Source organism: Marmota marmota, unplaced genomic scaffold (genome assembly GCF_001458135.2).
Source record: "Marmota marmota marmota unplaced genomic scaffold, marMar, whole genome shotgun sequence".
NCBI lineage: Eukaryota > Metazoa > Chordata > Mammalia > Rodentia > Sciuridae > Marmota > Marmota marmota.
The window spans coordinates 1,682,526-1,695,528 of NW_026000205.1; the positions used below are offsets into that span (position 1 = coordinate 1,682,526).

Consider the following 13,003-nt stretch of genomic DNA (forward strand, 5'->3'; position numbering starts at 1 on the left):
AGGAGGCGGGCTTCCCGGGGGGGGGGACACGGGACCGCTTACCTGGAGCCCCCAAGCTTACCTGAGCACGCGCACAGACCCCACACCCACCACCATGGGGTCAGCTAAAGCTACAGGGAGGAAAACTGAGGGTTCTCAGGAGCCCCCAGTGGGAGAAACCACATCTCCTGCACCACCTGGAGACAGGCCGAGGAGGAAAGTGGTGGACCCCACAGAAACCTCATGGACAGATAATTAACTTAAAATCTGGGGAATGGAAAGCCCTGGGCCTATTCTCCTTGAATTAAAAAAGAGAAGGTTGGGAGGCCTTAGAATACTTGTCACCCTCACCAATTCCCAAAACAGTCAAACTCAACTCGACACAGGCTCTCCCTTCTCAGAACAGGGAATGACTCTTCCACCTCCAACTCCACATGCCCTCCCACCAGCAGCTGCAGCTCCAAGGCTGCCTGGTGCTCAGGGGACATACTTTGGGGTCCAGGAGATGGAGTGCTACCCGTGCTCCAAGGAGGGGCCGCTTGGCCCCTGAACCCAGAGAAGGGTAGTGGGGAAGAGAACTAAAGGACCAAGTTCATAGTCAAGCAAAGGAATCCTGCTTGGGCTCAGCATCCCAAACCCCAAGAGAGGCCCAACCCAGGAGAACAGCAAAGAAAACATGTGATTGTGTCCATCTAGGCTTCTCTCTCTTTCCCTCTCTTATGTCTCCAGACAGTGGCAGGTCTTGAGTAAAATCCTACCATATCTTCAGCCTTCGCAGCCTGCTTCTTGATCCCTCCCACACCCCAAGCCCCAATTCCATGCACTTCGGGGAGTGCCTGACCATCCCTGGAGGGGAGCTGGGCACCACAGCCAGCACTCTAGGGAGGCCTCAACCACGTTAAGGAAGACAGGAAGGGGACAGAGCACCTAAAACTAGCAGCCAAAAACTCTCCAGGGCCACCACAGTGAGTGCCCCACAGAAGTGATGGTGGGGGATAGAGAGAGAAGGGCTGAAGGGTTCCATGTGGAGCCCGGCCCCACCACACCCCAGCTTCAGTATATTCCCGCCACCTTTCGCTCATGTTGTGAAGCCAGGTAAGTCAGGGGGTTGGGTGGAGCCCGACTGGAAAGGCCAGTTGCTTTTCCCATCAAGATCCACCCTTCCCCTCCTGGGATCAGCAAGATAATCAGAGAGCATATGGATGGGGGCCAGGAGGGGCAAAGGGCACCCAAGTAAGGAAAGGGCTGGGTGCAGGGAGGCTGAGGGGGCGACCAGGGCGGGAAGAGGGATGCCTCGCTGCTCCTGTGCTGCCTGGCTAAGCTGGACTGGTGTGCGGTGCTGAGTGATCTTACCCATGATACAAACCCTTATACCAACCATACACTGAGGTGTTGTAAGGGGAGCGTAAGCATCAGCTGCAAGCCAGCTGCGTGGTGGCTGCAGTGACAATAAGAACAGTCAATTAATACGGCGGCCCCTGGACACGCCGCAGCCCTGCCCGCCCCCACCCACCCATCCCTGCCCATGTGGACGCCGCGCAGCCTCAAGGGGGCTTGAGCTGTGGGGGCAGACGCTGAACACGACCACCAGCCCACTGCCCACTGAGGAACAGGATTGGGGGCAGGGGTGGGGAGGTGGAGGGTCGGGTGGCCCAGCCCCAGCTCTGCTGGGGGAAGAGAGGGCAGGTTCAAAAGCCAGTCCTCACTTCAACCTGGTCATCCCCAACTCCAGTGGGGGAATAATGGGGAGATGCTCCCCGAAAATCCGACCCCTCCCCCCACCTCCAGCTGGCCCCAGCCCCCACCCAGATCCCTCCTTGCCCCTAAGGTTCAACGTGTGACACTTACCTCCCCGAGCTCACACACACACGTTGTGGGGGATTTGGTTTTTGTTTTTTAAAAAACACGTATATATATATATATAAAAAAAAAAAAGATATATCAGAAACAGAGGGAGGAGGAGAAAAGACATTGCTAATGTCAGGTGTGGCAGGGAAAGGGGGTCAGACGACAGGGAAGGGACTGGGGCAGCAGAGAAGTGAGAGAGGGTCAGAGGGAAGGGCTGAAGTGGGAGGTACTCACAATGCATGTCTCGCTCATGCTCATACTCAATGAAGGCATAGCCTCTGGGCTTTCCTGACCGCTTACTGTAGACCATGTGTATCTGCAAGGCAGATAAGATGTAGGTTAGTCCTGCCTCACAACAGCCTGCCCATCATATAACTCTATGCCCAAGCTGAAGGATGCCAGAGACAGATCCTCAGATTTTCTGTCCTTCGGCTTTTTTTTTTTTTGAGTGGGGGATAGTGAGTGTCCTAGGGATTGGACCCAGGGGCATTTTACCACTGAGCTATGTGCCCAGGCCTTTTTATTTTGAGACAGAGTCTTGCTAAGTAGCTAAGGCTCGCCTCAAACTTGCGATCCTCCTGCCACAGCCTCCCAAACTGCTGGGATTACAGGCTTGTGCCACTACATATGGCTCTCTGTCCTTCAAGATCCTCCAGTGACTTCAGTGACTTATGCTCTAAAGATGAAAACAAAGGTCACAACAGACACCTGAGTGACACAGATGCAGTTTCCTGGAGAAAGAACATTTAAGCCAAAACCTAGACAATGAAAAGGGATCAAGAGTGGGGAGTTGGCTTATAAAGAAGAGTAGCAGTAACTCCAAAGAGCAATAGCTTGGGAGAGGACTGGGGATGCAGTAAAATGAGGATGAATGGAACATTCTTTTTTTTTTTGGTGGTGGTACTGGGCCTTAAACTCAGGGGGACTCTACCAATGAGCCACACCACTAGTCTATTTAGTTTTTGAGGCATTCTTGCTAAGTTGCTGAAGGTGGTGTTAAACTGAAAATTCTCCTGCCTCAGCCTCTCAGCAGCTGGGATTACAGGCAAATACCACCACACCTGGCTCATTTTAACTACCCTTTCTTAAATTTTATTTTAGTTGTTGATGGTCCTTTATTTTATTTGTTTATTTATATGTGGTGCTGGGAATTGAACACAGTGCCTCACGTGTACAAGGCAAGCACTCTACTGCTGAGCTACAACTCCAGCCCCTCATTTCAACTACTTTTTCAGTGGCATTCAGTATATTAACAAAGTTGTGCAAGCATCATGGCTGTTTCCAGAATTTTTTCCAATAGAAACCCTGTCCCCAGAGTAACTGGGATTACAGGTGTGCACCACAGTCCCCAAAGAGAATGGCACTTATTTTGATAATAAGGATCCTCAGGAGATTAGGCCGCAAAGGTAGAAAGGCACCAGGGCCAAGTACCCCCAATGCCAGGCTAAGAAGGAGGCTAAAGCAGAGGGCTACAAGTATGAGAAGAGCCTGAGCAACTTACCAATCCCTGTCTCAAAATAAAAAGGGTTTGGGATATAGACTGTCCATGTAGAGTTGGAAAAACAAAGGAATTCTGAATGCCAAGAGAAAAGGAGAGTTCTAGGGTTAAGAGAAGGGCATAGAGAGGGCAGGGCATCATGCTTAGTGGTAGTGTGCTTGCCTAGCATGTATGAGGCCCTGGACTCCATCCCCAGCATCTCTTAAGACATGAGGTAGGAAGAAAAGAGCAAATGCAGTCATAAAACTCAATATGTACAAAGTCAGGGAGAACTGAGAGTGTGAAGCATTCCAAGAAGAACCCTATGTCGGAGATGGAAAGAGGATAGAGATACATAAGCCATAGTGCAGGACCACAGAGTAATTGCCCTGAGAGGCCAGGCTCTAGATTCCAGATCTCTGTCCCAATATGCTAGGGAGGTATACGAGATTGTGAGCAGAGAAGATGGGGTCATCTCTGAACATTAGAAAGATCCCTTTAGGACTACATAGGGGATGAATTAAATAGAGAATAACAGCCCAACAGGAATGACTTCTAGGAAACAGCACTTGAGCTGGTCACCAAAGATGGCTAGTTCTTCACTTATATCACTACCTCTCAGTGACCTGCCCCCATTACAAATGAATACAGTTCCAGTCCTAGGATTTGAACCTTAGGACAGCAGATTCCAAAATCCAACCAAGTCAGGCACAGTGGTGCACACATATAATCCTAGCAACTTTGGAGGCGGTGGCAGGAGGAATGCAATAAATGAAGCCAGCCTCAGAAACTTAGCTAGGCCCTGTCTCAAAACAAAAGGGCTGTGGAGGTAGCTCAGTAGTAAAGAGCTCCTGGGTTCAATCCCTTGTACCAAAAAAGAAGAGATAAGATTATAAAATGACTCAGGGTTGAGTGTCTTTCTGGCTACTGCCCTCTCCTCCATGTATCCCCAATTCAAATACACCAACCCCAACCACTCACTCTTTTGATGGGTCCATACACCTCAAACTCTCTCCGAAGCTTGGATTCTGTTGTGTCATAGTTCTACAAATACAGAAAGACGAAGTTAAATGAAACAGGGGCTGTCAAAAAGACCTTGAACAGTCCTAAGGACTAGTCTTCTGTCCTCTGTCCAGACCCAGGGTCTCAGCGGCTTCGGGTTCCGAGGTTTTGGAGCTGCAGACTCACCACTCTAGCCACGAAGAGAGTCTTGAAGGCATCACCCTGAGCATTGGGATCATTGTGAGGGTCCCCTGTGCAGAAAGGAAAGAAACTATAAGTAGCAGGTAGCTACAATCTCAGGTAACAAGACAAATACAGATAAACAGGCAGAGGCCAAGGAGGCAAAGATAAAACTGGGGGGAAAAAAAGATGAAACTGGGGAAGCTCCCAACTAGTAGAAAACAGTTGGTGACTTGGCAACTTTGGGAACAGCCTTCTCTTGAGTGCTGGTTTTCCTGAAGCACAGTGGCCTTTACCAGAGTGACTGATAAAACGATTTAGGCTGACAGGGAATACTGACTTTAAGCAGACAAGGTGTAGCATGCTTAAGTGCCATTTCAGACCTACATACCCTAAGGACCTCATCCCTTCCAGATGCAAGGTGATCTGAGCAATTACTAAGCCCAGTAAGGCCTCTCTGGAGATGGCGCCTGATCTCAAGGGCTGAACTTGCTCCTTCCCTCCCTTATCCATGGCTGCAGTGCCATCTACTGGACAAAGACTAAAACTACAGTCCACGGGAAAATGCGAAAGCAAAGATCCCAAGGCTCAGAATAAGAGCCTATACCTGGAGCAAATGTGAAAGGTCCCTGACATCGGTCAGATTCCTACTCCAGCCTTGCAAAACACGTAATTCTCATACCTAGCCACTGAGGAATAACACTCTCCAAAGAGATGAACTAGGAATCTTATTAAAAAGCTGATTCCAGGGCTGGGGTTGTGGCTCAGAGGTATAGCACTTGCCTAGCACATGTGATGCCCTGGGTTCAATCCTCAGCACCACATTAAAAAACATAAATGAATAAAATAAAGGTAAAGGGGGATATGGTTTAGCACCTCTGGGTTCAATACCCAGTACCAAAAAACAATAAATAAGTAAATAATATGTGTGTGTGTGTGTGTGTGTGTGTATACACACACGCATACACACATATATATCCATCCATGTACGATTCTGCTAGGTTAGGCCTAGAAATAAGTCATTTTCATCAAATATGGTGGACCCAGCACACACAATAGTCCCTGACCCCTGCCAAGATCCCAAAGCACTCCACTCATCACTGCACAGTAGAGGCATTTCTTTCATGGTTTAGAATTACCCTCTGAGGGCTTGTGATGTTCTGGGATAATATTAGACAAGGAATATTAAAAATCTATTGAGCACATACTATGGCCCAGTGCTGAATTCTGAGATTTTACTGTTTTTGCCAATGGAAGCAAAATAAAACACACACATGGAAAAAGGGAAGTGTCAAAAACACAAGGGAGTGCAAAAGGTTTTATATCCCAGCCTGATTTCATAGTCCAGGCATTCTAACTACCAGACCCACAATCTGAACGCTGGGATGCTAGTTTCTTGGAAGATAATTTAGATGTTGCCAATAAGCCAGAGAAATAAAAGTCTCAGGGGGCTGGGGCTGGGCTCAGCAGTAGCGTGCTCGCCTGGCATATACAAGGTGCTGGGTTCGACCCTCAGCACCACATAAAAGTAAATAAATAATGAATGATATTATGTCTAACTACTACATATATATATATAAAAGTCTCAAGTATGTTTCCCATAAGATGGTTCGACTACAAGTATAAACTAAGGAATTTCTTAAAAGCCAGCAGCGTTGGAGGCTGGGGTTGTGGCTCAGTGGTACAGCACTTGCCTGGCATGTGTGAAGCCCTGGGTTTGATCCTCAGCACCGCATATAAATAAATAAGTAAATAAATAAATAAAATAAAAAATCCATTTACAGGGCTGGGGTTATGGCTCAGTGGTAGAGTGCTTGCCTAGCATGTGTGAGGCACTGGGTTCGATTCTCAACACCACATATAAATCAACGAATAAAATAAAGATCCATCAACATTTAAAAAAAAAAAAAAAAAAAAAACGTAGTCTTTTTTTTTAGTTAGAGGTGAATACAACATCTTTATTTTTATGAGGTGCTGAGGATCGAACCCAGGGCCTCACATATGCTAGGTAAGCACTCTACCTCTGAGCCACAACCACAGCCCCAAAGGTCCATCAACATCTAAATAAATAAATAAAAATTAAAAAGAGGGTAAGGAAGGAGTCTTCCCTTTAGAGAGAGAGAGAGAGATATCCATTTACAACCAAAAAAGAAAGCCAGCAGCGTGAGCCCAAAATTACAGAAGTAACTATGTGGGGACCAATGGAAACTCACAAAGACGACTCTAACTTTGTGTGTATCCCCTGACCCTAGCAAGTTTTTTGCCATATCCAATCCCTCTGTGTTGTACTTTTCTGTGCCCAGGTCTCTTGAACTGTCCTGGCTATCTCACTCATTCAATAGGCAATTATTAAGCACCTAATATGTTTAGGGATTTAGCAGTAAATAAGACAAAAATGACCCCCAACCTCAGGGAACTTGTGTGCTAACAGAGAGTAAACAAGGTAAATGTGAGGATCACATAATCTTATCAGATAAGGAAGAGATGGGGAGAAGAATAGATTTTGAGTGCAAACTTAGGAAAGGCCTAAGGAGGAGACAGTGACATGTGACAGAAAACCTGAAGGTATCATGGCTGCAATAGGGAATGTACCTCTAGACATTAGGCAGTCATGGTGCTAATAGATACCACTGAGTGATTGCTGGGGGTGGCAGTGGGCAGAGGAAGTCAAGGAAGAGCTGAGCATCCTGCAGGGCAGCTAGGAAGTGCCCAGCAGACTAAAGGGGAAAACAACTCAACACACTGCATGAACTGCCTACAGTTCTTGCTTATCCCAAGGGACCCAGGAGTGTAACTAAAGGTAAAAGCACATGCCACCAACTCAACTGTATCCAAGTATCTGAAGAAGGAACGCATTACTTGAATAAAGGTGGCAAAGAATTATGATCAGTGATCCACCAGTCTGTGTCCATGTGTATACACACAGTTGCACCCCATCCTGACAGCTAGGCTACCCTTATGAACTCCTTGTTAAAAGGCTTATAACTCTCTTTTATAAGGCATTCTGTCTCAACAAATCTTCATTTTTCATCTTAAAAATGGAAGTGACACCCAGGCACAATGGCACACACTTGTAAGCCCAGAGGCCTGGGAAGCCGAGGCAGGAAGATCGAAAGTTTGAGGCCAGCCTTCACAATCTAGTGAGGCTCTAAGCAACTTACCAAGACCCCTGTCTCAAAGTAAAAATAAAAAAATTATAAATGAGGCCAGCCTGAACTACCCTATAAGACCTTGTCTCAAAATTTTCAAAAAGGGGGGAGGGCCCTAGAAATTATATCAGAGGCAGAAAGTTTTTGTGTTCAAAAAGAGCGGGGGTTGGGGGTGGTCGCCAAGATGACACTGAATGGAAGATGTTAATTTTGACTTTTTTCCAAGCTTTTACAGCTAGGGAAAGAATCTCTTAGGGGCAGGGAAATACTACAGTATTTGAACCATTCTCCCCCCGCCCTTATGGAGAAATTCAAACACTGGGAAGTAAAGAAATGTATAATGAACTCCTATGAACCAGTTTCAGTTATCAACATGTGCCCATACTTGATTCATCTCTTATGTTCCACATTGTGGCCTCTAATAAAGACTTCTAAAAAAACATAACCCCAGTACCATTACTACATCCTAAAAAATTAACACCCTGGGGGTTCAGTGGCACACACCTATAATCCCAGTAGCTCGGAAGTCAGGGGATCACAAATTAGAGGCCAGCCTCAGCAACTTAGCAAGATCCTGTTTCTAAATAAAAAATAAAAAGGGCTGGGGATATAGTTCAGTGGTTAAGTGTTCCTGGATGCAATCCCCATTACCAAATAACTGATGATGATGATGATAATGATAATTCTTCCTTAACCTCATCTAACACCTATGGCTCAAATTTCAAAAAATTTTTAACTGGAACTATTTCAAAAATACATTTTAAGAGCAACTCCTACCAAGTCCTCTCTCACCCTCCCAGAGTTGTCTCTTTTCTTCTCACTTCAATAAATCTCACTCTTTAAAAAAAATAGTTATCTCATTTAAATTGGGATTCAAACAAGCTCCAAATATCATTTGGTTGCACAACTTCTGACTTTTTAATCCATATGGTCCCCTCCTTGACCCACCTTTTCCTTATTTACGAAACAGCCTCAACTTTGTCCTGTATGATATCCCACATTCTCAATCTGGCACAAAGCAAGTTATGGGTGGGCAGGGAAGGAACTGTCTTATGTGGAGGGCAAAAGGAAGCAGTTAGTAAAAAGAGCAACACTATACTTCAGAAAGCCCAGAAGTGGACTCAGGCGGGGGAAGAGATCAAGGCAAACCAAGTAGTCTGTGTTGTCCAAGCAGGAGAGCCCTGGGTGGTGGTGGTGGTGTTCGTCATGGAGAAAAGGGCCAGATGTGTGACATTTAGAAAGTTAACAGGAATTGGCTTTGGTGATACGATGGGGAAGAGATTTAAAAACGTGTCCAAACCAAACCAAACCAAATTAAAAAAAAAGAACAAACTGGTGGCTGCACAGAGTAGTACATGCCTGTAATTCCAGTGACTCCAGAGGTTGAGGATGGAAGATCACAAGTTTGAGGCTGGCCTCCACAACCTGATGAGACCCTATCTCAAAATAATATTGAAAAGGGATAGGGATGTAGCTCAGTGGTAGAGTGCCCCTGGGTTCAATCCTCAATACCAGGGTGGGGGAAACAAACCCAAACTGGGGCTAGGGAAGTAGTTCAATGGTATAGCACTTGCCTAGAATATTCAAAGTCCTGGTTCCAGCCCCAGCACCACAAAAACCAAACTGGGTGGCAGCAAGAAAAGCTCATGACTTTACAAAGCTAAATAACCATGTCTCAGAAACTAGGGAAACTAGGTTGGTAGGGAGGGGAAATCCCTGTTGGTTTTGGACACTGACTCTTAACATGTCTTTGCTGGTTCTGAGAAAGGACATCCATACAGCCATAAAGTGCCTAGAGTTCCCAGCTGGATGGTCTCTGTCAGGCACTGGCATTCAGCACCTGAGGAAACTGGCCACTCCAAGGAATAAAGTCCAGAGGGAAGTGATTCACTAAAGCCTCACATGTCAAGAAAAACTAACATGGTCTGACCATAAAGACTTCACTCTTAACAATAAAGGGCCAGTGGAGGATGATATTTGATTCTCTTGTAAGTTTGGTTAATGGCTTTAAGGTACCTCATCCCTACTCCAATTCCTCCTTACCTGGAAGTAATGGAACATACTCAGTCCAAGGGTCAGGGAGCTAGCGATGGAGCCAGAACCTACTCACCAATTTACACCTGTCTCAGCTTGTAAGACTCCGAGAGCTATATGATAGCCCTTCCAATGTACTCCCTGGCAGGAGGAGTCAAGGTAGCAGGTGTCTCCCTTCCTGCTAACCTTTGCCCTAGGTTCTCCTGCTTAAAAGCCTAAACCAAATGTAGTGCTTGGCAAATGGAGAGAAAGTGAGCAAAATAAGTAAACCAACCCCTTTCTCTAAAATAGGCCCTTGGATGTGCCCTAGGAAGAGAAGAATTAAGGGGATTTGAGGGAGAAGAAGGAGGAAGAAGAAGAGACTTACACATTTTTAGCTCTGTCTCCACTTCCTGCTGTCGCCGCTCAATCTTTTCCCTTCTCTGTCAGGAGAAAGGGGAGGTTGAGAAGTGAGTGCAGATAGAAGTGCCTTGATTTCAAGGACCATCTGGAGAAAGTGGCTAAAAATACATTAGGAGACAAAATTCACATACCTTCCTCTCCATGCGTTCTTCCCGGGTTTCTGCACGAGTTGGAGGAGGGGCATCTCTAGGGTCCTGGGGAAAAGAAGAGAGGTGACAAGGGAAGAAGAACTGGGGGAAATGGCAAGGGGCACTCACCAAGGCAATGTGAATCTCAGTTGCCTCCCATACACACCCTACTTTTCTACAAAACACCAATAGTCTCTGAATTACAGTGGAGTGGCATAGTCCATGAACCCTCAAGGCCCACAAACCATTGCTGGTCTGTGACAAGTACAGAAATTGGAAGTACTTAAAAAACTTCTATAGCAGCCAGTCGCGGTGTCACATGACTGTAATCTTCAGTGGCTTGGGAGGCCGAGGCAGGAGGATCACAAGTTCAATGCCATCCTTAGCAACTTAGTGAGAACCTATCTCGTAATAAGATATTTTTAAAAGGGGCTGGGGATGTGGCTCAGTGGTTAAGCACTCCTAAGCTCAATCTCTGATACAAAAAAAACAAAACAACAACAACAACAAAAAACCTTCTGTAATCTTAACTACTCAGGAAGCTGAAGCAGCAGGATCACAAGTTAAAGGCCAGCCTGGGCAACTAAGACCCTGTCTTAAAATATAAAATTAAAAAAGGCTAGGAATGTAGCTCAGTGATAGAGCAGCCCTGGGTTCAATCTCCAGTACCATCAAAAAAAAAAAAAAAAAGTACCAAAGGTTTTTGTACCCCATATTTAGGGAACACACTGTTTCTCACAGCTCCAAGTATGATTTACAGGGAACAAAATACCTGAGGAAGTGATGGGAACAGGGATGAGAGGTCCTTGCTTACAAGTGCCAAAGAACAGGATGAGGCCTGAAATAACAGGAGCTGAGAGAAGGTGGCTCTGAGGCAAACAACTGGACACTCTCTGAGGGACAGGGCAGGTCTTAAAGGTCTCTCTTCAGACATTCATTAAATAGTAAATGGCACATGACCTGAATTATCAAAGGTTGCCTCTGGTCTGCATGTACCCATTAAATTTATTTAATTGGCTAATAACATTTCCCAAATGTGGGTTCACCAAGGGTGGTAAATCCCACTAAAGATCCACCTTTCTGTTATCTACTAAATTTTTTTTCAACTCTCTATTCACCTCAAGCTGCCTTTCCTATCCAATGCCAGAATGTTCCTCTTATGACTTCTGGCTGTGTGCCAGCATTTCTCAGGTGTGCTAATGATACGTGTGGATATCCCAATTTTTCAAATGAAAGAACTAAGATCCAGGACTTTAAATTGTTTATTCACATTTGCCTCACCGGTACAGAGTTGAAATGCCCAAGCCCAAGCCCATGGTCTTAAGCTTCCAGTACACAGGGCTTTGTAACTCTTAAGAACATTGTCTTATTAATGATAAAAATAATGACATTTAATAACTGCTTGGTGCCAAGCCCTTTTACATGAATTTTGCCATGTAATTCTCCATGGATATTATGAATATATTACTATAACCCTCTTGCTAAAAACACACCAATTTATCAAAAGGATACTCATGCCCAAGGTCACAAGGTTGACAAATGCCATGGGCCAACCACTACCTAGTGGATTTTCACAAAACACCAAAAGGGATGCATTATCAACCCCATTAACGACAGAAACTGAAGATCAGAAAAAACACCTACCTAAATTCTAAACTGTACATACAACTAGATATGGCCAGAAGCTGGACTCCCCAATCTAGTCCCCTGCCCCCCAGAACCCAAACCACTCCAGTCTGCTCAGTGAACTCACCTCAAACTCTCGGATGTATGGTGCAATGCCACAGTAAGGTTGATTGTGGTGTTTTTCATGTGGTAGCTTCTCCAGGGGTGGCAGATATGGGATAGGGTCACGGGGGGCAAAGAGGGCCAGAAGGTTGGGCGGCAGGAACTGGGTCATATTGCCAAATCTGAGAGCAGAAGCAGGACAGACTTCTGTCAAGGTAGATTGGTTAGGATGGCTCCCCTTTTACCCCCTGACTCTCCAAAGGAGGAAAAAAAAAAAAAGGAAAACTGCAAGGGCAGAGAGCAATCCTACTTGGGCGAAGGGAGGTAAATCTAGATGAGAAAGCAAGTCCTTGGCGGGAGCGGGAAACAAGGCTAATAAGGGAAAGAATGGAATAAGATTCTGAAGAGTTGAGACTCCTCAGCCAAGAGCTGCAGGACTCAGAATTCCTAGAGGCTTGTGGGGATTCAAGGATCTTGAGACAGATGCTGAGCAGTGCGGCCGGTGGTCTCCTACCTTGCATAAGAGATTTAGGGACAGAGGGCTCAGAGGGCTGGGGTCGGAAGTCTCCGACCAAGGGGAGTCGTAAGGAGAAATCCCCCAAGCCGGGGGCTTGTGGGTAATAATCTGGGCTCCCAACAGCGAAAGGAATTATGGGTAAGGGTCCAGGACGCTACGGAAAGGCAAGAAAGAAAAAAGGCAACATACCGCAAGGGCCTGTGGGTAGGGGACCGCGGCGGGTAGGGGGACGGGCTTTGAGGTAAGAGGGCTCCAGTACCCAGAGAACTCTGGATAAGTGGTGCAGATAGGTGCTGAAGCGGAGACGCGGGAAAAGGGCCGGGCCGCGGGGAAGGAGACTGGGGTCCATCGCAAGGGCTTGTGGGTAGCGGCCCCGCAGTCCTAAGGCCACTCAGTCACACTCACCCGCCGCGCGGCGCCCTCCTCGACCTGGCGTTGGTCCTGGGGCTCGCGGCGGCTGCGGCAACCCCTCAGCAACAAGGACTCCTGTTCCGGCTTCCACTCCAGCGGCGTCCGCGCCAGTCTCCCTCGGTCGCCCGCCCAGCGCGCGAACCAGGCC

General features: G+C 46.6%; 1 protein-coding gene across 1 annotated transcript in view; it reads right to left on the reverse strand.

Annotated features, from left to right (window-relative positions):
* The window catches only part of Snrnp70 (small nuclear ribonucleoprotein U1 subunit 70), a 19,177-nt gene extending 6,174 nt beyond the window's left edge, over positions 1-13,003 (reverse strand). The window contains exons 1-7 of the mRNA XM_015496971.2: positions 12,850-13,003; positions 11,953-12,109; positions 10,203-10,265; positions 10,037-10,091; positions 4,493-4,557; positions 4,286-4,348; positions 2,062-2,143 (exon numbers count right to left, since the gene is read on the reverse strand). Coding sequence (XP_015352457.1) covers positions 2,062-2,143; positions 4,286-4,348; positions 4,493-4,557; positions 10,037-10,091; positions 10,203-10,265; positions 11,953-12,099 — 475 coding nt within the window. The 5' untranslated portion in view covers positions 12,100-12,109; positions 12,850-13,003. The remainder of the gene's footprint in view (positions 1-2,061; positions 2,144-4,285; positions 4,349-4,492; positions 4,558-10,036; positions 10,092-10,202; positions 10,266-11,952; positions 12,110-12,849) is intronic.